The following is a 27,817-nucleotide window of genomic DNA, read 5'->3' as shown; positions in this document are numbered from 1 at the left end:
ACCTTCCTTGTGGAATGGGCATTTACATATTTTGGCTGTGGCAGGCCTGCCACAGAATGTGCAAGCTGAATTGTATTACACATCCAACTAGCAATAGTCTGCTTAGAAGCAAGAGCACCCAGTTTGTTGGGTGCATACAGGATAACAGCAAGTCAGTTTTCCTGACTCCAGCCGTCCTGGAACCTATATTTACAGGGCCCTGACAACATCTAGCAACCTGGAGTCCTCCAAGTCCCTAGTAGGCGCAAGGCACCAAAATAAGCTGGTTCAGGTGAAACACTGACACCACCTTAGGGAGAGAACTGGGGACGAGTCCGCAGCTCTGCCCTGTCCAAATGGACAACCAGATATGGGCTTTTTTGAGAAAAAAACCACCAATTTGACACTCGCCTGGTCCAGGCCAGGGCCAAGAGCATGGTCACTTTTCATGTGAGATGCTTCAAATCCACAGATTTGACTGGTTTTAAACCAATGTGATTTGAGGAATCCCAGAACTACGTTGAGATCCCACAGTGCCACTGGAGGCACAAAAGGGGGTTGTATATGCAATACTCCCTTGACAAACTTCTGGACTTCAGGAACTGAAGCCACTTCTTTCTGGAAGAAAATCGACAGGGCCGAAATTTGAACCTTAATGGACCCCAATTTGAGGCCCATAGACACTCCTGTTTGCAGGAAATGCAGGAATCGACCGAGTTGAAATTTCTTCGTGGGGCCTTTCTGGCCTCACACCACGCAACATATTTTTGCCACATGTGGTGATAATGTTGTGCGGTCACCTCCTTTCTGGCTTTGACCAGGGTAGGAATGACCTCTTCCGGAATGCCTTTTTCCCTTAGGATCCGGCGTTCCACCGCCATGCCGTCAAACGCAGCTGCGGTAAGTCTTGGAACAGACATGGTACTTGCTGAAACAAGTCCCTTCTTAGCGGCAGAGGCCATAAGTCCTCTGTGAGCATCTCTTGAAGTTCCGGGTACCAAGTCCTTCTTGGCCAATCCGGAGCCATGAGTATAGTTCTTACTCCTCTACGTCTTATAAGTCTCAGTACCTTAGGTATGAGAAGCAGAGGATGGAACACATACACCGACTGGTACATCCATGGTGTTACCAGAACGTCCACAGCTATTGCCTGAGGGTCTCTTAACCTGGCGCAATACCTGTCCCGTTTTTTGTTCAGACGGGACGCCATCATGTCCACCTTTGGTATTTCCCAACGGTTTACAATCATGTGGAAAACTTCCCGATGAAGTTTCCATTCTGCCGGGTGGAGGTCGTGCCTGCTGAGGAAGTCTGCTTCCCAGTTTCCATTCCCGGAATGAAACACTGCTGACAGTGCTATCACATGATTTTCCGCCCAGCGAAAAGTCCTTGCAGTTTTTGCCATTGCCCTCCTGCTTCTTGTGCCGCCCTGTCTATTTACGTGGGCGACTGCCGTGATGTTTTTCCCACTGGATCAATACCGGCTGACCTTGAAGCAGAGGTCTTGCTAAGCTTAGAGTATTATAAATTTACCCTTAGCTCCAGTATATTTATGTGGAGAAAAGTCTCCAGACTTGATCACACTCCCTGGAAATTTTTTCCTTGTGTGACTGCTCCCCAGCCTCTCGGGCTGGCCTCCGTGGTCACCAGCATCCAATCCTGAATGCCGAATCTGCGGCCCTCTAGAAGATGAGCACTCTGTAACCACCACAGGAGAGACACCCTTGTCCTTGGATATAGGGTTATCCGCTGATGCATCTGAAGATGCGATCCGGACCATTTGTCCAGCAGATCCCACTGAAAAATTCTTGCGTGAAATCTGCCGAATGGAATTGCTTCGTAGGAAGTCACCATCTTTACCAGGACCCTTGTGCAATGATGCACTGATTTTAGGAGGTTCCTGACTAGCTCGGATAACTCCCTGGCTTTCTCTTCCGGGAGAAACACCTTTTTCTGGACTGTGTCCAGAATCATCCCTAGGCACAGCAGACTTGTCGTCGGGATCAGCTGCGATTTTGGAATATTTAGAATCCACCCGTGCTGTTGTAGCAGTATCCGAGATAGTGCTACTCCGACCTCCAACTGTTCCCTGGACTTTGCCCTTATCAGGAGATCGTCCAAGTAAGGGATAATTAAGACGCCTTTTCTTCGAAGAAGAATCATCATTTCGGCCATTACCTTGGTAAAGACCCGGGGTGCCGTGGACAATCCAAACGGCAGCGTCTGAAACTGATAGTGACAGTTCTGTACCACGAACCTGAGGTACCCTTAGTGAGAAGGGCAAATTTTGGACATGGAGGTAAGCATCCCTGATGTCTCGGGACACTATATAGTCCCCTTCTTCCTGGTTCGTTATCACTGCTCTGAGTGACTCCATCTTGATTTGAACCTTTGTAAGTGTTCAAATTTTTTTAGATTTAGAATAGGTCTCACCTAGCCTTCTGGCTTCAGTACCACAATATAATGTGGAATAATACCCCTTTTCTTGTTGTAGGAGGGGTAATTTGATTATCACCTGCTGGGAATACAGCTTGTGAATTGTTTCCCATACTGCCTCCTTGTCGGAGGGAGACCTTGGTAAACCAGACTTCAGGAGCCTGCGAAGGGGAAACGTCTCGACATTCCAATCTGTACCCCTGGGATACTACATGTAGGATCCAGGGGTCCTGTACTGTCCCAGCGTCATGCTGAGAGCTTGGCAGAAGCGGTGGAACGCTTCTGTTCCTGGGAATGGGCTGCCTGCTGCAGTCTTCTTCCCTTTCCTCTATCCCTGGGCAGATATGACTCTTATAGGGACGAAAGGACTGAGGCTGAAAAGGCGGTGTCTTTTTCTGCAGAGATGTGACTTAGGGTAAAAACGGTGGATTTTCCAGCAGTTGCCGTGGCCACCAGGTCCGATGGACCGACCCCAAATAACTCCTCTTCCTTTATACGGCAATACACCTTTGTGCCGTTTGGAATCTGCATCACCTGACCACTGTCGTGTCCATAAACATCTTCTGGCAGATATGGACATCGCACTTACTCTTGATGCCAGAGTGCAAATATCCCTCTGTGCATCTCGCATATATAGAAAATGCATCCTTTAAATGCTCTATAGTCAATAAAATACTGTCCCTGTCAAGGGTATCAATATTTTTAGTCAGGGAATCCGACCAAGCCACCCCAGCTCTGCACATCCAGGCTGAGGCGATCGCTGGTCGCAGTATAACACCAGTATGTGTGTATATACTTTTTATGATATTTTCCAGCCTCCTGTCAGCTGGCTCCTTGAGGACGGCCCTATCTATAGACGGTACCGCCACTTGTTTTGATAAGCGTGTGAGCGCCTTATCCACCCTAAGGGGTGTTTCCCAACGCACCCTAACTTCTGGTGGGAAAGGGTATACCGCCCATAATTTTCTATCGGGGGGAACCCACGCATCATCACACACTTCATTTAATTTATCTGATTCAGGAAAAACTACGGTAGTTTTTTCACATCCCACATAATACCCTCTTTTGTGGTACTTGTAGTATCAGAAATATGTAACACCTCCTTCATTGCCCTTAACGTGTGGCCCTAATAAGGAATACGTTTGTTTATTCACCGTCGACACTGGATTCAGTGTCCGTGTCTGTGTCTGTGTCGACCGACTAAAGTAAACGGGCGTTTTAAAACCCCTGACGGTGTTTCTGAGACGTCTGGACCGGTACTAATTGTTTGTCGGCCGTCTCATGTCGTCAACCGACCTTGCAGCGTGTTGACATTATCACGTAATTCCCTAAATAAGCCATCCATTCCGGTGTCGACTCCCTAGAGAGTGACATCACCATTACAGGCAATTGCTCCGCCTCCTCACCAACATCATCCTCATAGATGTCGACACACACGTACCGACACACAGCACACACACAGGGAATGCTCTGATAGAGGACAGGACCCACTAGCCCTTTGGAGAGACAGAGGGAGAGTTTGCCAGCACACACCAAAAACGCTATAATTATATAGGGACAACCTTATATAAGTGTTTTCCCTTATAGCATCTTTTATATATTTCTAACGCCAAATTAGTGCCCCCCCTCTCTGTTTTAACCCTGTTTCTGTAATGCAGTGCAGGGGAGAGCCTGGGAGCCTTCCCTCCAGCCTTTCTGTGAGGGAAAATGGCGCTGTGTGCTGAGGAGATAGGCCCCGCCCCTTTTTCGGCGGGCTCGTCTCCCGCTCTTTAATGGATTCTGGCAGGGGTTAAATATCTCCATATAGCCCCTGGAGGCTATATGTGAGGTATTTTTAGCCAAAAAAGGTTTTCATTTGCCTCCCAGGGCGCCCCCCTCCCAGCGCCCTGCACCCTCAGTGACTGCCGTGTGAAGTGTGCTGAGAGGAAATGGCGCACAGCTGCAGTGCTGTGCGCTACCTTAAGAAGACTGAGGAGTCTTCTGCCGCCGATTCTGGACCTCTTCTCGTTTCAGCATCTGCAAGGGGGCCGGCGGCGAGGCTCCGGTGACCATCCAGGCTGTACCTGTGATCGTCCCTCTGGAGCTAATGTCCAGTAGCCAAAGAAGCCAATCCATCCTGCACGCAGGTGAGTTCACTTCTTCTCCCCTAAGTCCCTCGTTGCAGTGATCCTGTTGCCAGCAGGACTCACTGTAAAATAAAAAACCTAAGCTAAACTTTTCTAAGCAGCTCTTTAGGAGAGCCACCTAGATTGCACCCTTCTCGGCCGGGCACAAAAATCTAACTGAGGCTTGGAGGAGGGTCATAGGGGGAGGAGCCAGTGCACACCACCTGATCCTAAAGGTTTACTTTTTGTGCCCTGTCTCCTGCGGAGCCGCTATTCCCCATGGTCCTTTCAGGAACCCCAGCATCCACTAGGACGATAGAGAAAATAGGATTTTGGTACTTACCAGGTAAATCCTTTTCTTTGAATCCATAGGGAGCACTGGAGTACTCTTGGGATATGGACGGCTTCTGCAGGAACAGGGCACTGAATATTTAAATTTAGAACTCTCCTCCCCTCCATATCCCAGAGTACCTCAGTGTTTTTTACTGAGAAGAACATGAGCTATAGAGAGGTTGACAATGGAGAATTACATATAACATAACGGACAACAATAAAGTTGAACACAAAACGTTACTGACTACTAAACAGTTGGCACCATAACCGATAGAACTTGAAACTTTGAACTAGTCGGTGAGAATGTGTTACCATAAGATCCCCTGAACTTATCACAAACCAGGTAAAACTGCTCTGGGTGGGCGTCCAGTGCCCCCTATGGATTCAAAGAAAAGGATTTACCTGGTAAGTACCAAAATCCTATTTTCTTTTTCATCCACTAGGGGTCACTGGAGTACTCTTGGGACGTACCAAAGCTTCCCCCGTGGGCGGGAGAGCTGTTTGGCACCTGTAACACTAGGCGGCCAAAGCTAGATGCTGATGCCGCAAACGTATCAAACTTGTAAAAGCGCACAAACGTGTGCACTGATGACCATGCAGCCGCACGGCAAAGCTGCGTCGTAGAAGCCCCACGACCAGCTGCCCATGAAGGTCCCACAGAACATGTGGAATGAGCTGTTACTGATGTAGACGGCTGTAACCTAGCATGAAGGTAAGCCTGACATACGGTCAGTTTAATCCATCTGGATAAGGTCTACTTAGAAGCTGGCCAACCCATCTTGGCATCATCATAGAGAACAAACAACGTATCCGTCTTACGAACTGTAGACGTTCGGGATACATAAACGCGTACCACATCTAAAGTTCCAGAATCTCCTGTTAACACAGGAACTATTATTGGTTGATTGATGTGAAAAGATGACACTGCCTTTGGTAAGAAAGCGAGATTCGTCCGAAGTTTCGCTCTGTCATCATGAAACACCAAATACGGTGGCTTGCATGACAAGGCACCCAAATCTGAAACATGCCTTGCCGAAGCTAAGGCTAGGAGAAAAACAGTTTTCCAAGTGAGAAACTTAATATCCACTTGTTGTAAGGGTTCAAAATATGAAGACTGTAAGAAATCTAAAACCAGATTCAAGTCCCATGGCGCTGTAGGTGGAATGAATGGCGGCTGTACTCTGAGGACACCTTGCAGAAACGTGTGTACAGACGGCAATAGAGCCAATCGTCTTTGAAAGTAAATTGACAAAGCAGATACCTGCACCTTTAGTGTAGATAAATGCAGTCCTCCATCTAACCCCGTCTGTAGAAAGAACAAAAGACGGGATAACTTGAAAGATGATGTCGGAAACTTCAGAGCTTCACACCAACCTATATAGGGACGGCAAATTCTGTAATAATGAGCTGCCGTAACCGGCTTCCTAGCATGTAACATGGTTGGTATAACCGATTCTGGAATGCCCTCTCTTCTTAAGAGGGCGGTCTCAACAGCCACCCCGTCAAACGCAGCCGCGCTAAATCGGGGTAAAGGAATGGACCCTGTTGTAACAGGTCCGGACGTAGTGGGAGCGGCCAAGGATCGTCTGCGCGTAGTCCGCGGAGATCCGAGAACCAAGCTCTCCGAGGCCAATGAGGTGCCACTAGTATGACTGTGGCGGACTCTCTTTTGATCCGTTTTAGCAACAGAGGAAGCAGCGGAAACGGTGGAAACAGATACACGAGGCTGTACGGCCACGCGATTGTGAGAGCATCCACCGCCACTGCCTTTGGATCTCGCGTTCTGGACACATACTGGGGCGTTTCGTGATTGTGGCGAGATGCCATCAGGTCCACTTGAGGGTAACCCCACCTCTGGACCAACATGTGAAACACTTCTGGATTTAATGCCCATTCTCCTGGATGAAAATCCTGACGGCTGAGATAATCCGCCTCCCAGTTGTCCACTCCCGGAATGAACACTGCCGACAATATCACTGGGTGATGCTCGGCCCAATTGAGGATTCGAGCTACTTCCCGCATTGCCATGCGGCTTCTCGTTTCTCCTTGTTTGTTGATGTACGCGACCGCCGTCGCGTTGTCTGACTGCACCTGGACAGTCTGCGACCAAAGCATGTGCACTGCTTGTCGTAGCGCATTGTAAATTGCCCGGAGTTCCAGGACATTTATAGACAGCAATCTTTCGTGATCCGCCAGAGACCCTGGAGCTGATAATTTTAAACTACAGCTCCCCAACCTCTGAGACTGGCGTCCGTCGTTAGAATTATCCAATTCCAGACGCCGAACCATTTTCCTGCGGTTAGATTGTGTACTTTGAGCCACCAAAGTAGAGATACCCTGGCCCGTGGCGACAACCTCACCCTGTGGTGAATCTGCAGATGCGAGCCCGACCACTGTGCGAGCACATCCAGTTGAAAAGGACGTGAGTGAAATCTTTCGAACTGAAGCGCTTCGAAAGCCGCCACCATTGTGCCTAAGAGGCGAATGCACAAATGTACCGAGACTGTGCGTGGCTTGAGCACTAATTGTACCAGATGACCAATAATCTGTACTTTCTGTTCTGGTAAGTAAATTCTTTGATTTACCGTATCGAGACTCATACCTATGAATTGAAGTCGTTGGGACGGAATTAGATGTGATTTCTTGAAGTTGACAATCCAACCGTGCTGAACTAGTACATTGTACGTGAGCAACGCATGTTGGAGGAGCATCTGTTGAGACGGAGCTTTGATGAGCAGATCGTCCAAGTACGGAACTATTATCACTCCCAGGGATCTGAGATGAGCTATCATCACAGACATCACTTTGGTGAATACCCGAGGCGCTGACGAGAGGCCAAACGGTAGAGCCTGAAACTGGTAATGGTTCTGGCGTATTGCAAACCGCAAGAACCTCTGATGAGGTGGCCAAATCGGAATGTGTAAGTACGCATCCTTGAGATCCAGCGCAATCATGAATTCCTGTGGCTCTAAACCTGCAATTACTGACCGCAGAGATTCCATCTTGAATCTGTAGTAAGTGACGTACTGATTGAGGCCCTTTAAGTTCAATATTGGCCTGACCGAGCCATCTGGCTTTGGTACCACAAACAGACTGGAATAATAACCCTGACCTTGTTGTTGTACGGGGACCGGAATCAAAACCGCTGAATCCAGCAGGGACTGAATGGCAATTTGCAGAAACGCCCTCTTGTCGTCCGAGAGAGACAGTCCTGTCTTGAAAAACCGCATTGGCGGGAGACAGTCGAACTCTATTTTGTAACCTTTTAACACTAAATTGCGGATCCACCCATCTGTGGATGTCTGGAACCACGCCAAATGGAACGTCTGAAGGCGTGCTCTTACAATTGGAGATCCGAGATGGGCTGGGAGCCCGTCATGCCACAGGCTTGTGGGTGACCTTAGCGTCCTGACGACTGGTGTTGGTTTGTTGGAAACCACGTCCTTGACCTCGTCTACCAGGCATGGCTGTTCCTCTACCACGGCCTCGAAAGGGCTGAGGTCTAAAAGATTTGAACGCCGGGCCAGAGTATTTCCGTCTAGGTACCGTTGGAGGCAATGGTAAAAAAACAGACTTTCCTCCCGTGGCCTCAGAAATCCATTTGTCCAAATCAGGACCAAACAACTTCTCGCCACCGTAAGGTAACGCCTCTATAGCTCTTTTGACCTCTGCCTCCGCTTGCCAAGAACGCAGCCAGAGTGCTCGTCATACTGTAACTAGCGACGATGAAATGCGAGAAGCGAGCTGACAGACGTCAGTAGAAGCTGTACATAGATACTCAGCAGCTTCACAGATTTGATCAGCAAGAAGTATAAGGTGATCGTCATGTAGGGCAGACTTGAGTTCTGTTATCCATACAATTAGCGCCTTAGTGACCCAAATGCCAACCAACCCAGGTCTAAGCAACACTCCTGCTGCTATACACATGGACTTTAGCATAGCTTCTATTTTACGGTCTGAAGGGTCTTTAAGCGTAGTAGCCGTTGGTACTGGTATGGTTAATTTCTTTGAAAGTTTTGACACAGACGAATCCACCATTGGCGGATTCTCCCATGTACATGTCACAGACTCTGGAAACGGGTAACTAGACTTAAATCTGCGAGGTATAGAAAACCGTTTATCTGGATTCTTTCGTGTTTCTACTAACATCTTATTAAGAGATTCCGAAACAGGAAAACACATTGGAGATCTCTTTCATTTAGTAAAGACGACCTCATCATTTGTCAGGGGCTCCTCAGTTTCTGTAAACTTCAGAGACTGACGCACCGCTCTGATGAGATTATCAATGCCTGGGCTGTCAAGATCTTCACTATCTGACTGCTGGTCTACTTTGCCCTCCTCACCCTCATCTTGCGCAGTGAGGTCTGGCATAGAATCGTCAGAATGCAACATAGCAGAAACTGGTAAATCATAAGACAAATGAAATGTATCTCTTCTACCCAAAATGGACTTGGACATTTGGCCAGACTGAGACCCCTCCGGTAGTTCTGGCAGTCTCACACGAGACTCAGATCTTGCCGCTTCCCGCTCTTGTCGAGCGGCGGCCAATTCTGATTGCAATCCAGCCATGACCTTTGTTAGCATAGCCCATGGAGGTTCTGGCAATGAAACCGGCTTTGAAACCGGAGCGGAAATTGTATTCATAGCTGAATCCACAAAACATACTGTACATGTGGTAGATCCATCCGGCAACACTCTCTTACAGACATTGCAGTGAAACTGCTTTTTTGTTTTTGCTGGTGCCTTACTCATTATGCAGACAGACAATACAATATACAAAGACAGACACTTGCACGACTCAGTAAAATTGTACTAAGGAGTGTTTAATATATATATATGGCTGCAGTGCAGTGCACGTGGCCAGTACTATATAAAATCCGAACCAAAATTCCCACTAACACCCCTGCGCCATCCGGTGGAGTAGAGATGTAGGGCAGGAACGTTTTGAAATCACAAACAAGAAGACACAGGAAGCATGGTTAAAATGGCCCCCATGCCATACTTACAGTTAGAATCACAGTGCAGGTTATAAAAAAAGTCTGTATAACCTGTAACCACTGTAGCAAAACTAACCCTGTTAACATAGGCATAACAGCCTATGTAATAACTGTTAAAACCCATGCAGCCTATGTTACCTCTGTTATAAGCCACCCAGCCTCTATATTGCTCACTTTCTCCCCCCTTGCAGCAGCGCTGCCTGTGAGACTTCTCCCCCCTCCTGTGTGTACCACTGCGCCGGGAAGCGGGTCCTGTAAGCCGGACATGGGGTGCAGGGAGCCGGGGAGCATACTCAGCGGGGAGAGCGGCCGTGCTGCAGAAGTGCGGCCGGCGGTTGTGTGCGGCGTGTCTGAGCGGCGGTGTAGCGGCTCTTGGCGGGCGCTAGTCGGAGCGGCTGTGGCGGACGCTGAGCCCCGTACAGCGATGGACGGAGCGGCTGGCCCGGGCGCCTGTTATGAGCGGCGGGTGCGGGCGGCGTGAACAGAAGAGACTTTCCCCACACAGCGGGGCGGCAGCGTGCGCTGACCGCCCCGTCCCCCCAGCATACCTCGTCTCCTGTAGGGAGGGCTGCGACGGGGCTTCTTTCTGTAAGCTCCGTCCAGCTCTTGCTGCAGTCAGTGAGTGAGCTGCGTGTGGCTGTGAGGGTGCTCTATGTGAGGACTGACAGGCCATGCGCTGCCTCCGCGCAGCGGCACTATCCCGGACCCACATTTTTTTTAAAAACTGGGAAGGGATGTGCTGAGTATAAAAAATGAAGATCAAAAATAAAAATAAAAAATAAATTCAAAGTAAGTGTGTGGAGCTCCACACAACCCTGTTAGTGCTGTGAGCACTGAAAAAACACTGAGGTACTCTGGGATATGGAGGGGAGGAGAGTTCTAAATTTAAATATTCAGTGCCCTGTTCCTGCGGAAACCGTCTATATCCCAAGAGTACTCCAGTGACCCCTAGTGGATGAAAAAGAAATCGACATAGCGTTGACTCTAGAACCCAGTAGGCCAATGTCTCTTTGAGCATCCCTCATATATAAGGCAGCATCTTTAATATGACCCAGGGTTAATAAAATGGTATCCTTATCCAGGGTATCCAATTCCGCCGATAAGGTATCTGTCCACGCTGCTACAGCGCTACAAACCCAAGCCGACGCTATCGTCGGTCTGAGTAAGGTACCAGAGTGTGTGTAAATGTACTTTAATGTAGCCTCCTGCTTGCGATCAGCAGGATCCCTGAGGGTAGCCGTATCTTGGGATGGCAGTGCTACCTTTTTGGATAAGCGTGTCAACGCTTTGTCTACCCTTGGGGAGGATTCCCACCGTATCCTGTCCTTGGTCGGGAAAGGATACGCTATAAGAATCCTTTTGGGAATTTGCAGTGTCTTGTCTGAGATTCCCAAGCCCTTTCAAATAACTCGTTCACTCATGAGAAGGGGTAAAGGTTACCTCAGGTTTCTTTTCCTTATACATGTGTACCCTCGTGTCAGGGACAGGGGGTTCCTCTGTGATATGCAAAACATCCTTTATTGCAATAATCATATATTGAATACTTTTAACCAATTTTGACTGTAACTTTGCATCATCGTAGTCGACACTAGAGTCAGAATCCGTGTCGGTATTAGTGTCTACTATTTGGGATAGTGGGCGCTTTTGAGACCCCAAGGGTCCCTGCGACATAGGGGCAGGCAGGGCCTGACTCTCTGTACACTGCCTGGACTCAGCTTTGTCCAACCTTTTGTGCAATAAATTTACATTAGCACTTAAAACATTCCACATATCCACCCAGTCAGGTGTCGGTGTTGCCGACGGAGACACCACATTCATTTGCTCCACCTCCTCACTAGGAAAGCCTTCTACCTCAGACATGCCGACACACGCGTACCGACACACCACACACTCAGGGAAACCTCTTATCTGATGACAGTTCCCCCACAAAGGCCCTTTGGAGAGACAGAGAGAGAGTATGCCAGCACACACCCAGCGCTAATGACCCAGGAAAAAACACACTATATGTTTACCCAGATAGCGCTGTAATATCTATTTTGCGCCAAATTATGTGCCCCCCCTCCTTCTTTAAAACCATCTTTCACCGTGGTTAAGCAGGGGAGAGTCCGGGGAGCTTGTGTGTGCTGTGTGGGAGCAATGGCGCACAGCGCTACCGCTGTGCGTTACCTCAGTGAAGATCTGAAGTCTTCTGCTGCCTTTGAAGTCTTCTTTCTTCACATACTCTCCTGGCTTCTATCTTCCGGCTCTGCAAGGAGGACGGCGGCGCGGCTCTGGGACGAACTGCGGGGTGAGACCTGCGTTCCGTTCCCTCTGGAGCTAATGGTGTCCAGTAGCCTAAGAAACAGAGCCTAACATTAAAGTAGGTCTGTTTCTCTCCCCTCAGTCCCTCGCTGCAGGGAGTCTGTTGCCAGCAGGCTCCCTGAAAATAAAAAACCTAACAAATATATTTTCTTTTTCAGGAAAACTCAGGAGAGCTCCCTGTAATGCACCCAGTCTCCTCTGGGCACCGTAATAAACTGAGGTCTGGAGGAGGGGCATAGAGGGAGGAGCCAGTGCACACTTATACCTAAAGTTCTTTCTTAGTGCCCATGTCTCCTGCGGAGCCCGTCTATCCCCATGGTCCATACGGAGTCCCCAGCATCCTCTAGGACGTAAGAGAAATGTATATTAAAATATAACTTTTATTATCAAATTAAGAGGCCGTATATATCGTATATATGATTATTGCAATTATATGTCAATTATATGTCACTGCAGCGCAATCACCCCTGATAGTTATAGCAATCAGTGCCATAGATAACACTCAGGTACTCTGTGTCTATTAGGGGCTACTACACCACTATATGGTTGATACGGGAATACCCGTTACGTGGATAAATGCCCATTAACTGAAATACCGTTCTAGTGTGGTCGTCCGTGTAGCAAATGGTTACATGGTTCCATCTGTACTAAGGACACTGTGTGTAAACCAGTGGGTTTAACCAGCCACACGATAAACTGGCTTATATATTCACTCCCACTATCAGTTATTCTCCCAAAATTCAGGATAGAAATCTGTCTCTGCACACTAGTTAATCACAGAGTATATACTGTCTTTGCTTGCATTTAGTGATTGTAATACATTCTGAATATCGGGCACATTAAATTTTTTGTTCAAGTATCATCAGCAGCCTAGGGGCAAACCACGGATCAGTAACTATTATGTCTATATGAATGAACGTATGTGTTAACCCCCACTTGCCTACTTCATACTATACAATTCACGTACTAACGGTTAGATCTCAACAGCGAGTGCCCATGTTATCAACACGGGACACTTAAAGGTTGTGTCAACTCAATTTAATTGCATATCTCCATGGGACTGATGGACACAGGCAGCAATTGCCTTTAATACAGTGCCAATTATTCCATTAATAAATGCAGTGATACATACTGGGAATAAGCTGTTTCTATTTTCAATTTATGGAACAGCAGCAGCAGCAATTCATTTATTTAATTGTCAACAGATAACCGCGGGCACAAAAACCAGTACTGACAATTTTGTCCATTTACTTCTTGGCATACACACGGTGGATGTTGAAAGTACATGTTAGGGTGAATACTTACGCTGTATAGGATACTGGAAGCTGTGGGCACACAAACCGGTACACACAATAGATCAATCTGATATTTGAGTACATTCTACACTTACCCGATATTGGTAGTTCTTGCAATTCTCGGAGTGGACAATTTTAATTCTTATCACTTCTCTATCTTTGAGCACAATTTCTTTGGATTCTGTATTCAATTTTATCCATATATTTCGCTATGCTGACCGATATATACGGCCTCTTAATTTGATAATAAAAGTTATATTTTAATATACATTTTTCGTGCACCTTACGATTACTTCAGGAACAAAGAGGACCGAACTTCACTGGATTGGTTGTAAGTATGTGTATTTTTTACAGGTACCCCGTGGATTCTACTTGACAAGAGGACCAATGGGACACTAGGTAAGTATGTGTGTGTAAGTGTGCATCTATGTTAATTAAAGTTTTTCTTTCACGGTGTGTATGTCCTGTTTTTGGCGGGGCATTTCTTTTGTTGTAGAACTACAGGTACCAGCGGGCCCCGTTATTTCCCTGCATGCTGGTACTTGTGGTTCTCCAAGTAACAGCAAGCGGGGGAGGCTTGCTGGGACTTGTAGTTCCACAGCAAAAGACAATATTCTTTGACACTTCAAAAGGATATCAGCCCCCCATCCACCGCCCAGGGATGGGGGGCGGGTGGGGGGTGGGGGGGGGGGGGGGGGGGGGTGTCAGCCTCAGGCTTCAACCCTGGCCCTTGGGTGCCTGGAGGGGGGGACCCAAGGGCCACTACATAGATGCGTCCCACGGCTGTGGCATTATCTCCCTGGCTAGTGCAGCCCGATGCTGGTTTCAAAAATACGGGGGACCTCTACGTCTTTTGTACCCCGTATTTTTGGAACCAGGACCGGCCCAAGAGCCCGGTGCTGGTTGGCTAAATATTGGGGAACCCCTGTTCAATTTTTCACCGGTATTTAAACAACCAGGGCCAGCTCAAAGAGCCAGGGGCTGGTTATGCTTAGGAGGGGGGACCCCTCGCAATTTTTGGGGGGGATATTTAACTTTTACAGGCCATTTTCCACAGATAAGCATGTACGGATCTCACTGATCCATGCATGACTATCTGAACACGCCAGCAAAAAGCAGGTCTATTTGTAAGCTCCATTTTTCTACAAATTCTATGCTTTCCCAGCAGTTTTTGGCTATTGTCGGCAGTGAATGAGAATACAAATTCTTAGTAAATTACCGAGTTCTATTAAATAACAGGCGCATTTGACTGATGGTGTATTCATTCGTATTTGTGTAGACTGCCGTGAAAAAAAATACAAATGCCCCAAACACTGCCGAGTTTAATGTTTAGTAAATTACCGAGATGCTACTTAGAAAGAAAAAAAACAACAACTCGAATAGATTCTAATGAAATCGGGACCTTAGTAAATATACCCCATGGGGTCTATTCATGAAACAGAGAAAAGTGTGGAGAAGTGAGCCAGTGGAGATTTTGACCATGGCAACCAATCAGCATTGAAGTAACATTTGTATAATTTGCATACTACAAAATGATACAAAGCAATTGATTGGTTGCCATGGGCAACTTCTCCACTGGCTCACTCCTCCACACTTTTCACTGCTTCATGAACAGACCCCATGGTATTCAAATACCATTTATACAAATAACCATGTATGTTTTGTAATGCACATCTTGGGGATTGAAACAATGAAACTCCCATGGTTAAGGTGTGTGTGTGGGTCAAAGGTTAATGCTTGGTATATTTTGGTCACTAATTCACAGTTCTCTGGAAATCCATAGAATACGTTTTACACAGTATAAATAGCACCATGGCAGCCCTTGTTAATAAAAAAGCAAATATGTAGTCAGTTTTCCCTTCAAAAGGATCATGTATAGGTACAATATACAGCATGGAAACACACAAATGATTCTTAGAAATGGTTATTAATTAATATTATAATAGGTCATAACAGTACTGTATTATGCACAATTAAACTGTTACCTGTGACTGTAATACTTCCGGTGGAAAATATCTGCAATGTTGACTTCAGGGACTTTATCCTATAGCAAACTGCAGGATGAAGTTCAGGTTCATAACTGTAAAATGCCAAAAAAAAAAATGGGGTTTAGTACACAAATCCCAAAAGAAAAAGATGGAAGAAAAAAAAAACCCAACACCATTTACCTAGCATGAGGGCGATTTCGCTTGGTAAATTCTGGCAACCTTATTTCAAATGGCATAGTACATACTGCCAAGACATTGACAACTTTAAACTCTGTAAACTTGACCTGTTAAAAAAAATATTGAGATAAGCAAGAACTGAAATACAAAAATATATTTTATTAAAGGAAAACATAATTGAGTTTGTAGCATACACAAAGACACAACCTCTGAGCTAACATCTATAGTTATAGCGTTATAGAATGCTGAGGAAAAATAGAATTTTGGTTGCCTACCGGTAAATCCTTTTCTCGTAGTCCGTAGAGGATGCTGGGGTCCACATTAGTACCATGGGGTATAGACGGGTCCACCAGGAGCCATTGGCACTTTAAGAGTTTGAGAGTGTGGGCTGGCTCCTCCCTTTATGCCCCTCCTACCAGACTCAGTCTAGAAACTGTGCCCGAGGAGACGGACATCTTCGAGAGAAGGATTTAACACAGATAGTGGCGAGATTCATACCAGCTCACACATACAAAGCACCTCAAGCTAACTTAGCTTGAAAACTCAGCAACCGCTGAAACATTACTTATCAAGTAACAATGCAGTACTCAACTAAAACGAAGTTGTACTGAACCAAATAACGATACCAGGAAAACGAGCTGCTGGGCGGGCGCCCAGCATCCTCTACGGATTACGAGAAAAGGATTTACTGGTAGGTAACCAAAATCCTATTTTCTCTTACGTCCTAGAGGATGCTGGAGTCCACATTAGTACCATGGGGATGTACCAAAGCTCCCAGAACGGGAGGGAGAGCGCGGAGGCTCCTGCAGAACTGAGTGACTGAACTTCAGATCATCAGAGGCCAAAGTATCGAACTTGTAGAACTTTGCAAACGTGTTCGACCCAGACCAAGTTGCAGCTCGGCAAAGTTGTAAAGCCGAGACAACCCGGGCAGCCGCCTTGGAAGACCCCACCTTACGAGTAGAGTGGGCCTTGACAGTCGTAAGACACGGCAATCCTGCCGTAGAATACGCATGCTGGATAGTGAACCTGATCCAGCGAGAGATTGTCTGCTTAGAAGCAGGATACCCAATTTTTTGGGGATCATACAGGACAAACAGTGAGTCCGATTTTCTGTGACGAGCAGTCCTCTTCACATAGATTTTCAGAGCCCTTACAACATCCAAGGACATTGATGAAATTGAGGCGTCAGTAGCCACTGGCACCACAATAGGTTGGTTGATTTGAAATGCCAACACAACCTTCGGAAGAAACTGCTGAGGTGTCCGAAGCTCAGCTCTATCTTCTTGGAAGATCAAGTATGGGCTTTTACAGGACAAAGCCCCCAACTCCGACACACGTCAAGCAGAAGCTAAGGCCAACAACGTGACAGCCTTTCATGTAAGAAATTTGACTTCAACCTCCTGTAGAGGCTCGAACCAGTCCGATTGGAGGAACTGCAACACCACGTTAAGGTCCCAAGGCGCCGTAGGCAGTACAAAGGGAGGTTGGATGTGCAGAACTCCCTTCAAAAAGGTCTGAACCTCAGGGAGGGCAGCCAATTGTTTCTGGAAGAAAATGGATAGGGCCGAAAGCTGGACCTTCACAGATCCTAACCTCAGGCCCATATCCACACCGGCATGTAGGAAGAGGAGAAACCGTCCCAGTTGAAACTCCACTGCAGGATATTTCTTGGACTCACACCAAGATACATATTTTTTCCAAATTCGATGGTAATGTTTAGACGTTACTCCTTTCCTAGCCTGTATCAGGGTAGGAATAACCTTGTTCGGAATGCCCTTCCGAGCTAGTACCAGGCGTTCAACCTCCATGCCGTCAAACGTAGCCACGGTAAGTCTTGATAAGCGAACGGCCCCTGCTGCAGCAGGTCCTCCCGAAGAGGAAGAGGCCTCGGCTCTTATTGCAGTAGATCCAGAAGATCCGCGTACCAAGCCCTTCTTGGCCAGGCTGGAGCAATGAGGATCGCTTGAACCCTTGTTCCCCTTATGAGCTTTAGAACTCTTGGGATGAGTGGAAACGGAGGAAACACGTACACCGACTGGAACACCCACGGAGTCACTAGGGCGTCCACCGTCACTACTTGCGGGTCCCTCGACCTGGAACAATACCGCCGAAGCTTCTTGCTGAGACGAGAGGCCATCATGTCGAGGGACTGTTACCTCCAAAGATCTGTTACCTCCTTGAACACCTCAGGATGGAGACCCCACTCCCCTGGACGGAGATCGTCTCTGCTGAGGAAGTCCGCTTCCCAGTTGTCTACTCCCGGAATGAAGATTGCTGACTGCACCAACGCGTTTTTCTGCCCAAAGGATGATTCTTGTTACCTCTGACATTGCAGCTCTGCCCTGTCGGTTTATGTAAGCCACTGTTATCACATTGTCCGACTGCACTTGAACGGCCCGATTTCTCAGAAGATGGTCCGCTTGAAAAAGACCGTTGTAGACGGCTCTTAGTTCCAGAATGTTTATCGGCAGGCCAGCTTCCAGACTTGACCACCTTCCTTAGAAGGTTTCCCCTTGAGTGACTGCGCCCCAGCCCCGGAAACTTGCATCCGTGGTTAGAAGGATCCAGTCCTGAATCCCGAACCTGCGGTCCTCCAGAAGGTGAGGCAGTTGCAGCCACCAGAAATCCTGGCCTTGGGTGACAGACGTATTCTCTGGTGCATGTGTAGATGGGATCCCGACCACTTGTCCAGGAGATCCAGTTGGAAGGACCGAGTGTGAAACCTCCCGTACTACAGGGCTCCGTAAGAAGCCACCATCTTTCCCAGAAGGCGAATGCACTGATGAACCGACACCCGGGTTGGCTTCAGGACATCCCGGACCATTTTTTGTATCACCAATGCTTTTTCCTCTGGAAGAAACACCTCTGCACTTCCATGTCGAGGATCATTCCCAGAAAGGACAACCTCCTGGTTGGTTCCAAATATGATTTTGGAAGATTCAGGATCCAGCCATGTTCCCTGAGAAGCTGGGTCATGAGAGCTATGGACCGTAACAGCTTCTCCTTGGATGATGCTTTTATCAGCAGATCGTCCAGATATGGAATTATGTTCACCCCCTGTCTGCGAAGGAGAATCATCATTTCCGCCATCACCTTGGTGAATACTCTCGGTGCTGTGGAGAGGCCGAATGGTAGGGCCTGGAATTGAAAATGACAGCCCAACAGTGCGAATCGAAGATAAGCTTGATGCGGCTGCCAAATCGGAATGTGGAGGTACGCATCCGTGATATCCACTGATACTAGGAATTCCCCCTCCTTAAGACCTGATATAGCTGCCCTTAGAAACTCCATTTTGAACTTGAACTCCCTCAGAAAGGGGTTTAGTGATTTTAAGTTCAGAATGGGACTGCCCGAACCATCCGGTTTCGGTACCACGAAAAGGTTCAAATAGTAACCTTTGTTTTGCATATGAGGTGGTACTGGCACAATGCCCTGTGCCTCCACCAACTTCTGGACGGCTTCTTGCAGGACAGTCCTGTCCGCCAGCAGAGCTGGCAAGCCTGATTTGAAAAATCGCTGAGGAGGGAGATTTTGAAATTCCAGCCTGTACCCCTGAGACACAATAGCTTGCACCCAGGGGTCCAGGCCGGATGACACCCAGACGTGACTAAAATGCCTGAGTCTCGCTCTCACCGGCCCCACCTCCGGGGAACGTGCAGTCCACCGTCATGCAGAGGACTTTGGTGTACCTGAAGCAGGTTTATGTTCCTGGGATCCTGCAGCCGCAGGTTTCTTGGACTTGGGCCAACCTCCCCGAAAGAAGGTGTTGGACGGCTTGGCCTTTCTGGCCTTGGTAGACCGAAAGGGCTGTGATGTAGCTGAAGAAAAGGGTTTCTTCGGAGCAGGTGTAGCTGAGGGAAGAAAAATAAGAATTTACTTACCGATAATTCTATTTCTCGGAGTCCGTAGTGGATGCTGGGGTTCCTGAAAGGACCATGGGGAATAGCGGCTCCGCAGGAGACAGGGCACAAAAAGTAAAGCTTTAGGATCAGGTGGTGTGCACTGGCTCCTCCCCCTATGACCCTCCTCCAAGCCAGTTAGGTACTGTGCCCGGACGAGCGTACACAATAAGGGAGGAATTTTGAATCCCGGGTAAGACTCATACCAGCCACACCAATCACACCATACAACTTGTGATCTAAACCCAGTTAACAGTATGATAACAGCGGAGCCTCTGAAAAGATGGCTCACAACAATAATAACCCGATTTTTGTAACTATGTACAAGTATTGCAGATAATCCGCACTTGGGATGGGCGCCCAGCATCCACTACGGACTCCGAGAAATAGAATTATCGGTAAGTAAATTCTTATTTTCTCTATCGTCCTAGTGGATGCTGGGGTTCCTGAAAGGACCATGGGGATTATACCAAAGCTCCCAAACGGGCGGGAGAGTGCGGATGACTCTGCAGCACCGAATGAGAGAACTCCAGGTCCTCTTTTGCCAGGATATCAAATTTGTAGAATTTTACAAACGTGTTCTCCCCTGACCACGTAGCTGCTCGGCAGAGTTGTAATGCCGAGACCTCTCGGGCAGCCGCCCAAGATGAGCCCACCTTCCTTGTGGAATGGGCCTTAACCGATTTAGACTGTGGCAGGCCTGCCTCAGAATGTGCAAGTTGAATTGTGTTACAAATCCAACGAGCAATCGCCTGCTTAGAAGCAGGCGCACCCAACTTGTCGGGTGCATACAGTATAAACAGCGAGTCAGATTTTCTGACTCCAGCTGTCCTGGAACATATTTTCAGGGCCCTGACAACTCCTAGCAACTTGGAGTCCTCCAAGTCCCTAGTAGGTGCAAGGCACCACAATAAGCTGGTTCAGGTGAAACACTGACACCACCTTAGGGAGAGAACTGGGGACGAGTCCGCAGCTCTGCCCTGTCCGAATGGACAAACAGATATGGGCTTTTTTGAGAAAAAACCACCAATTTGACACTCGCCTGGTCCAGGCCAGGGCCAAGAGCATAGTCACTTTTTATGTGAGATGCTTCAAATCCACATATTTGACTGGTTTTAAACCAATGTGATTTGAGGAATCCCAGAACTACGTTGAGATCCCACAGTGCCACTGGAGGCACAAAAAAGGGGTTTGTATATGCAATACTCCCTTGACAAACTTCTGGACTTCAGGAACTGAAGCCAATTCTTTCTGGAAGAAAATTTACAGGGCCGAATTTGAACCTTAATGGACCCCAATTTGAGGCCCATAGACACTCCTGTTTGCAGGAAATGCAGGAAACGACCGAGTTGAAATTTCTTTGTGGGGCCTTCCTGGCCTCACACCACGCAACATATTTTCGCCACACGTGGTGATAATGTTGTGCGGTCACCTCCTTTCTGGCTTTGACCAGGGTAGGAATGACCTCTTCCGGAATGCCTTTTTTCCCTTAGGATCCGGCTTTCCATCGCCATGCCGACAAACGCAGCTGCGGTAAGTCTTGGAACAGACATGGTACTTGCTGAAGCAAGTCCCTTCTTAGCGGCAGAGGCCATAAGACCTCTGTAAGCATCTCTTGAAGTTCCGGGTACCAAGTCCTTCTTGGCCAATCCGGAGCCATGAGTATAGTTCTTACTCCTCTACGTCTTATAATTCTCAGCACCTTAGGTATGAGAAGCAGAGGAGGGAACACATACACCGACTGGTACACCCACGGTGTTACCAGAACGTCCACATCTATTGCCTGAGGGTCTCTTGACCTGGCGCAATACCTGTCCCGTTTTTTGTTCAGACGGGACGCCATCATGTCCACCTTTGGTATTTCCCAACGGTTTACAATCATGTGGAAAAAACTTCTCAATGAAGTTTCCACTCTCCCGGGTGGAGGTCGTGCTGAGGAAGTCTGCTTCCCAGTTTCCATTCCCGGGATGAAAAACTGCTGACAGTGTTATCACATGATTTTCCGCCCAGCGAAAAGTCCTTGCAGTTTCTGCCATTGCCCTCCTGCTTCTTGTGTCGCCCTGTCTGTTTACGTGGGCGACTGCCGTGATGTTTTTCCCACTGGATCAATACCGGCTGACCTTGAAGCAGAGGTCTTGCTAAGCTTAGAGCATTATAAATTTACCCTTAGCTCCAGTATATTTATGTGGAGAAAAGTCTCCATACTTGATCACACTCCCTGAAAATTTTTTCCTTGTGTGACTGCTCCCCAGCCTCTCAGGCTGGGCTCCGTGGTTACCAGCATCCAATCCTGAATGCCGACTCTGCTGCCCTCTAGAAGATGAGCACTCTATAACCACCACAGGAGAGACACCCTTGTCCTTGGATATTGGGTTATCCGCTGATGCATCTGAAGATGCGATCCGGACCATTTGTCCAGCAGATCCCACTGAAAAGTTCTTACGTGAAATCTGCCGAATGGAATTGCTTCGTAGGAAGCCACCATTTTTACCAGGACCCTTGTGCAATGATGCACTGTTTTTAGGAGGTTCCTGACTTGCTCGGATAACTCCCTGGCTTTCTCTTCCGGGAGAAACACCTTTTTCTGGACTGTGTCCAGAATCATCCCTAGGCACAGCAGACGTGTCGTCGGGATCAGCTGCGATTTTGGAATATTTAGAATCCACCCGTGCTGATTGTAGCAGTATCCGAGATAGTGCTACTCCGACCTCCAACTGTTCCCTGGACTATGCCCCTATCAGGAGATCGTCCAAGTAAGGGATAATTAAGACGCCTTTTCTTCGAAGAAGAATCATCAATTCGGCCATTACCTTGGTAAAGACCCCAGGGTGCCGTGGACAATCCAAACGGCAGCGTCTGAAACTGATAGTGACAGTTCTGCACCACGAACCTGAGGTACCCTTAGTGAGAAGGGCAAATTTGGGACATAGAGGTAAGCATCCCTGATGTCCCGGGACACTATATAGTCCCCTTATTCCTGGTTCGTTATCACTGCTCTGAGTGACTTCATCTTAATTTGAACCTTTGTAAGTGTTCAAAAAATTTTTTTAGAATAAGTCTCACCTAGCCTTCTGGCTTCAGTACCACAATATAGTGTGGAATAATACCCCTTTTCTGTAGTAGGAGGGGTAATTTAATTATCACCTGCTGGGAATACAGCTTGTGAATTTTTTCCCATACTACCTCCTTGTCGGAGGGAGACTTGGTAAAGCAGACTTCAGGAGCCTGCGAAGGGGAAACGTCTCGACATTCCCATCTGTACCCCCGGGATACTACTTGTAGGATCCAGGGGTCCTGTACGGTCTCAGCGCCATGCTGAGAACTTGTCAGACGCGGTGGAACGCTTCTGTTCCTGGGAATGGGCTGCCTGCTGCAGTCTTCTTCCCTTTCCTCTATCCCTGGGCAGATATGATCTTATAGGGACGAGAGGACTGAGGCTGAAAAGACGGTGTCTTTTTCTGCAGAGATGTGACTTAGGGTAAAAAACGGTGGATTTTCCAGCAGTTGCCGTGACCACCAGGTCCGATGGACCGACCCCAAACAAGTCCTCTTCCTGTATACGGCCATACTGTGCCGTTTGGAATCTGCATCACCTGACCACTGTCGTGTCCATAACATCTTCTGGCAGTTATGGACATCGCGTTTATTCATGATGCCAGAGTGCAAATATCCCTCTGTGCATCTCGCATATATAGAAATGCTCTATAGTCAATAAAATACTGTCCCTGTCAAGGGTATCAATATTTTTAGTCAGGGAATCCGACCAAGCCACCCTAGCTCTGCACATCCAGGCTGAGGCGATCGCTGGCCGCAGTATAACACCAGTATGTGTGTATATACTTTTTATTATATTTTCCAGCCTTGTCAGCTGGTCCTTGAGGACGGCCCTATCTATAGACGGTACCGCCACTTGTTTTGATAAGCGTGTGAGCGCCTTATCCACCTTAAAGGGTGTTTCCCAACGCGCCCTAACTTCTGGCGGGAAAGGGTATACCGCCCATAATTTTCTATCGGGGGGAACCCACGCATCATCACACACTTTATTTAATTTATCTGATTCAGGAAAAACTATGGTAGTTTTTTCACATCCCACATAATACCCTCTTTTGTGGTACTTGTAGTATCAGAAATACGTAACACCTCCTTCATTGCCTTTAACGTGTGGCCCTAATAAGGAATACGTTTGTTTATTCACCGTCGACACTGGATTCAGTGTCCCTGTCTGTGTCTGTGTCGACCGACTAAAGTAAACGGGCGTTTTAAAACCCTTGACGGTGTTTTTGAGACGTCTGGACCGTACTAATTGTTTGTCGGCCGTCTCATGTCGTCAACCGACCTTGCAGCGTGTTGACATTATCACGTAATTTCCTAAATAAGCCATCCATTCCGGTGTCGACTCCCTAGAGAGTGACATCACCATTACAGGCAATTGCTCCGCCTCCTCACCAACATCGTCCTCCTACCTGTCGACACACACGTACCGACACACAGCACACACACAGGGAATGCTCTGATAGAGGACAGGACCCACTAGCCCTTTGGAGAGACAGAGGGAGAGTTTGCCAGCACACACCAAAAACGCTATAATTATATAGGGACAACCTTATATAAGTGTTTTCCCTTATAGCATCTTAATATATATATAAGCATATCGCCAAATTAGTGCCCCCCCTCTCTGTTTTAACCCTGTTTCTGTAGTGCAGTGCAGGGGAGAGCCTGGGAGCCTTCCCTCCAGCCTTTCTGTGAGGGAAAATGGCGCTGTGTGCTGAGGAGATAGGCCCCGCCCCTTTTTTGGCGGCCTCGTCTCCCGCTCTTAACGGATTCTGGCAGGGGTTAAATATCTCCATATAGCCTCCGGAGGCTATATGTGAGGTATTTTTAGCCAAAATAGGTATTCATTTGCCTCCCAGGGCGCCCCCCTCCCAGCGCCCTGCACCCTCAGTGACTGCCGTGTGAAGTGTGCTGAGAGGAAAATGGCGCACAGCTGCAGTGCTGTGCGCTACCTTTAGAAGACTGAGGAGTCTTCTGCCGCCGATTCTGGACCTCTTCTTACTTCAGCATCTGCAAGGGGGCCGGCGGCAAGGCTCCGGTGACCATCCAGGCTGTACCTGTGATCGTCCCTCTGGAGCTGATGTCCAGTAGCCAAGAAGCCAATCCATCCTGCACGCAGGTGAGTTCACTTCTTCTCCCCTAAGTCCCTCGTTGCAGTGATCCTGTTGCCAGCAGGACTCACTGTAAAATAAAAAACCTAAGCTAAACTTTCCTAAGCAGCTCTTTAGGAGAGCCACCTAGATTGCACCCTTCTCGGCCGGGCACAAAAATCTAACTGGCTTGGAGGAGGGTCATAGGGGGAGGAGCCAGTGCACACCACCTGATCCTAAAGCTTTACTTTTTGTGCCCTGTCTCCTGCGGAGCCGCTATTCCCCATGGTCCTTTCAGGAACCCCAGCATCCACTAGGACGATAGAGAAAGGTGACTTACCAGCCGTAGCCATGGAGATCCACGCATCTAACGCTTACCCAAAGAGAGCCTGACCTGTGTAGGGTAGGGTCCCCACACTTCTCCTGGATTCCGCGTTGGCAACCCACTGGCGCAACCATAGTCCTCGACGAGCTGATACAGACATGGAAGAAATTCCTGCCGCCATGGAACCCAGGTCTTTTATGGATTCTACCAGAAATCCTGCCGAATCCTGAATGTAACGTAAAAACAATTCAACATAACATTTCTCCATAGTATCCAAGTCTTCAAGTAACGTGCCTGACCACTTTACTATAGCTTTGGCAATCCAAGCACTGGCAATAGTGGGATGTAGTATTGCCCCAGAAGCCGTGTACATGGATTTGAGCGTATTATCAATTTTACGATCAGCCGGCTCTTTCAAGGCGGTAGATCCTGGAACAGGTAAAACCACCTTTTTTGAGAGTCTGGATACTGACGCGTCAACAATAGGCGGGTTTTTCCATTTTTTCCTATCCTCTACCTGGAAAGGAAACGCTACCAGAATCCTTTTAGGTATTTGGATTTTTATATCCGGGTTTTCCCAAGCCTTTTCAAAAATAGCATTTAATTCCTTTGACACAGGGAAAGTTAGCGAGGCTTTCTTATTTTCAGTGAAGTAAGCCTCCTCAACCTGCTAGGGTGCAATATTCAACACATCCCTAATAGCCTCTATCATCAATTGCACTCCTTTTGCAAGAGATGCTGCCCCATGCAACACATCCCCCATCACCGTCTGTAGTATCAGAATCAGTATCATCCTGCATGATCTGTGCAAGAGCACGTTTATGTGAATACACAGCGGGAAGCCCTGATGTACCAGAACTGGGCCAGACTGCCATAGAGTCTTGTAAAACCTGAGTTGCAGATTAATTTTGTGCAACCCTATTTGAAATCTGAGAAATCATAGACTTAATAGAGGATAACCACTCAGGCTCCCTTGCTGGAATCTGTGCTAAACCAGTGCAATCCTGATTACATGGAATGGGATCATCCTGAGAGGACATATCCTCTGCAGCATATGACACAGAGTCCCTGGACATTGCTTAATGGAGACCACAGACACTCCACACACACACAGGGGAGGACAGACAGAGTTTCAACCCCAAGAATGGCAAGGGAGACACAGAGATTGGAGCCAACCCACACATAGCGCTTTTAATATAAAGGGAGACCCCCTATCAGCGCTGACTGTGCACCTTAATAGGTTACACAGTCGTTTTGCAGCCCCCCCCCTTCTACAACCCCCTGGTACCGTGAGAGATAGCTGGAGTTGCTTTGGAGGGACTTGCTCTTCCTGGAAAGCGCTGTGCAGGCAGGAAAATGGCGCTGAACGCTGCTGGGTCCACTCTGAGAAGCCCCGCCCCCAAAATGGCGCTGTCTTCCAGCTCTTCCTAGGATTATACTGGTTGAGATCCCGGAACCCTGACAGGCTGTGTGACCAGTGAAGGGTGTAGGCGCTGGCTCAGAGCACCCTTCACAGTGCCGCACTATGTACAGCTGAGCCACCGGAGCGCAGTTAATACTGCGCTCCTACCCTGATGCTGCCATCTTCACACCGGCCCCCCGCTTGCTAGGGGTGTCGGTGACTCACTCGCCACTGCTCTTCAGCTCTGTAAGGGGGTGGCGGCATGCTGCTTGGGTGAGCGATCCCCTGTGGTGGGGAACGATCTATACCCTCAGGAGCTCAGTGTCCTGTCAGCGGAGATAGCTGGAGAGCTCCCCTAGCTGTGACCGGCTCCTCCGGGCACATTTTCTAAACTGAGTCTGGTAGGAGGGGCATAGAGGGAGGAGCCAGCCCACACTCTCAAACTCTTAAAGTGCCAATGGCTCCTGGTGGACCCATCTATACCCCATGGTACTAATGTGGACCCCAGCATCCTCTAGGACATAAGAGAAATTTATCCTTAGAATTTACACTTTGGGCCAACAATCCCACATGGAAAATATAAGGTTTGTGGGATAAATTAAATATGATCCTACAGGAAACCATTACATTATACTAGGAACATCTATCTCCCATACAGCTAAAACTGAATAATGAATAATTCTCCTTAAGCAAAAGCATTTTTTTTAACGAAGTTATGCACAAAAATGCACTGATGTGCCAAAGTCATGGGATAGTAGTATATAAAGGTAACAATAGGTGGCCGAAGCATACACTGACATCTTGGTAATGCCCAGGCCTGCATTAGTTTTAATGTGACATCTTGTGAGTCAGTTTGAACACTGGCTATGCTGCTCATGGCAAGGCAACGTGAATTTTCGTAGTTTGAACAGGGCATGATAGTGGGTGTGCCTGACGGATGGGACATTCCATTTACAAAGTTGTGCGGACATTCAAGATTCCTCGATCTAGTGTTACCTGTGTACCAGGAATACCTCATAAAATAAGATTTTACTTACCGATAAATCTATTTCTCATAGTCCGTAGTGGATGCTGGGGACTCCGTCAGGACCATGGGGAATAGCGGCTCCGCAGGAGACAGGGCACAAAAGCAAGCTTTTAGGATCACATGGTGTGTACTGGCTCCTCCCCCTATGACCCTCCTCCAAGCCTCAGTTAGGTACTGTGCCCGGACGAGCGTACACAATAAGGAAGGATCTTGAATCCCGGGTAAGACTCATACCAGCCACACCAATCACACCGTACAACTTGTGATTTGAACCCAGTTAACAGTATGGTAACAATGAAGTAGCCTCTAAAAAAGATGGCTCACAACAATAATAACCCGATTTTTTTGTAACAATAACTATGTACAAGTAATGCAGACAATCCGCACTTGGGATGGGCGCCCAGCATCC

At 47.8% G+C, this 27,817-nt stretch overlaps 1 protein-coding gene across 1 annotated transcript in view; it reads right to left on the bottom strand.

Annotated features, from left to right (window-relative positions):
* Positions 1–27,817, bottom strand: part of TBPL1 (TATA-box binding protein like 1) — a 104,705-nt gene that overhangs the window by 24,604 nt on the left and 52,284 nt on the right. The window contains exons 5-6 of the mRNA XM_063917365.1: positions 15,615–15,718; positions 15,432–15,526 (exon numbers count right to left, since the gene is read on the bottom strand). Coding sequence (XP_063773435.1) covers positions 15,432–15,526; positions 15,615–15,718 — 199 coding nt within the window. The remainder of the gene's footprint in view (positions 1–15,431; positions 15,527–15,614; positions 15,719–27,817) is intronic.

Source organism: Pseudophryne corroboree, chromosome 4 (assembly GCF_028390025.1).
Source record: "Pseudophryne corroboree isolate aPseCor3 chromosome 4, aPseCor3.hap2, whole genome shotgun sequence".
NCBI lineage: Eukaryota > Metazoa > Chordata > Amphibia > Anura > Myobatrachidae > Pseudophryne > Pseudophryne corroboree.
This window is presented reverse-complemented; position numbering and strand designations above follow the sequence as displayed.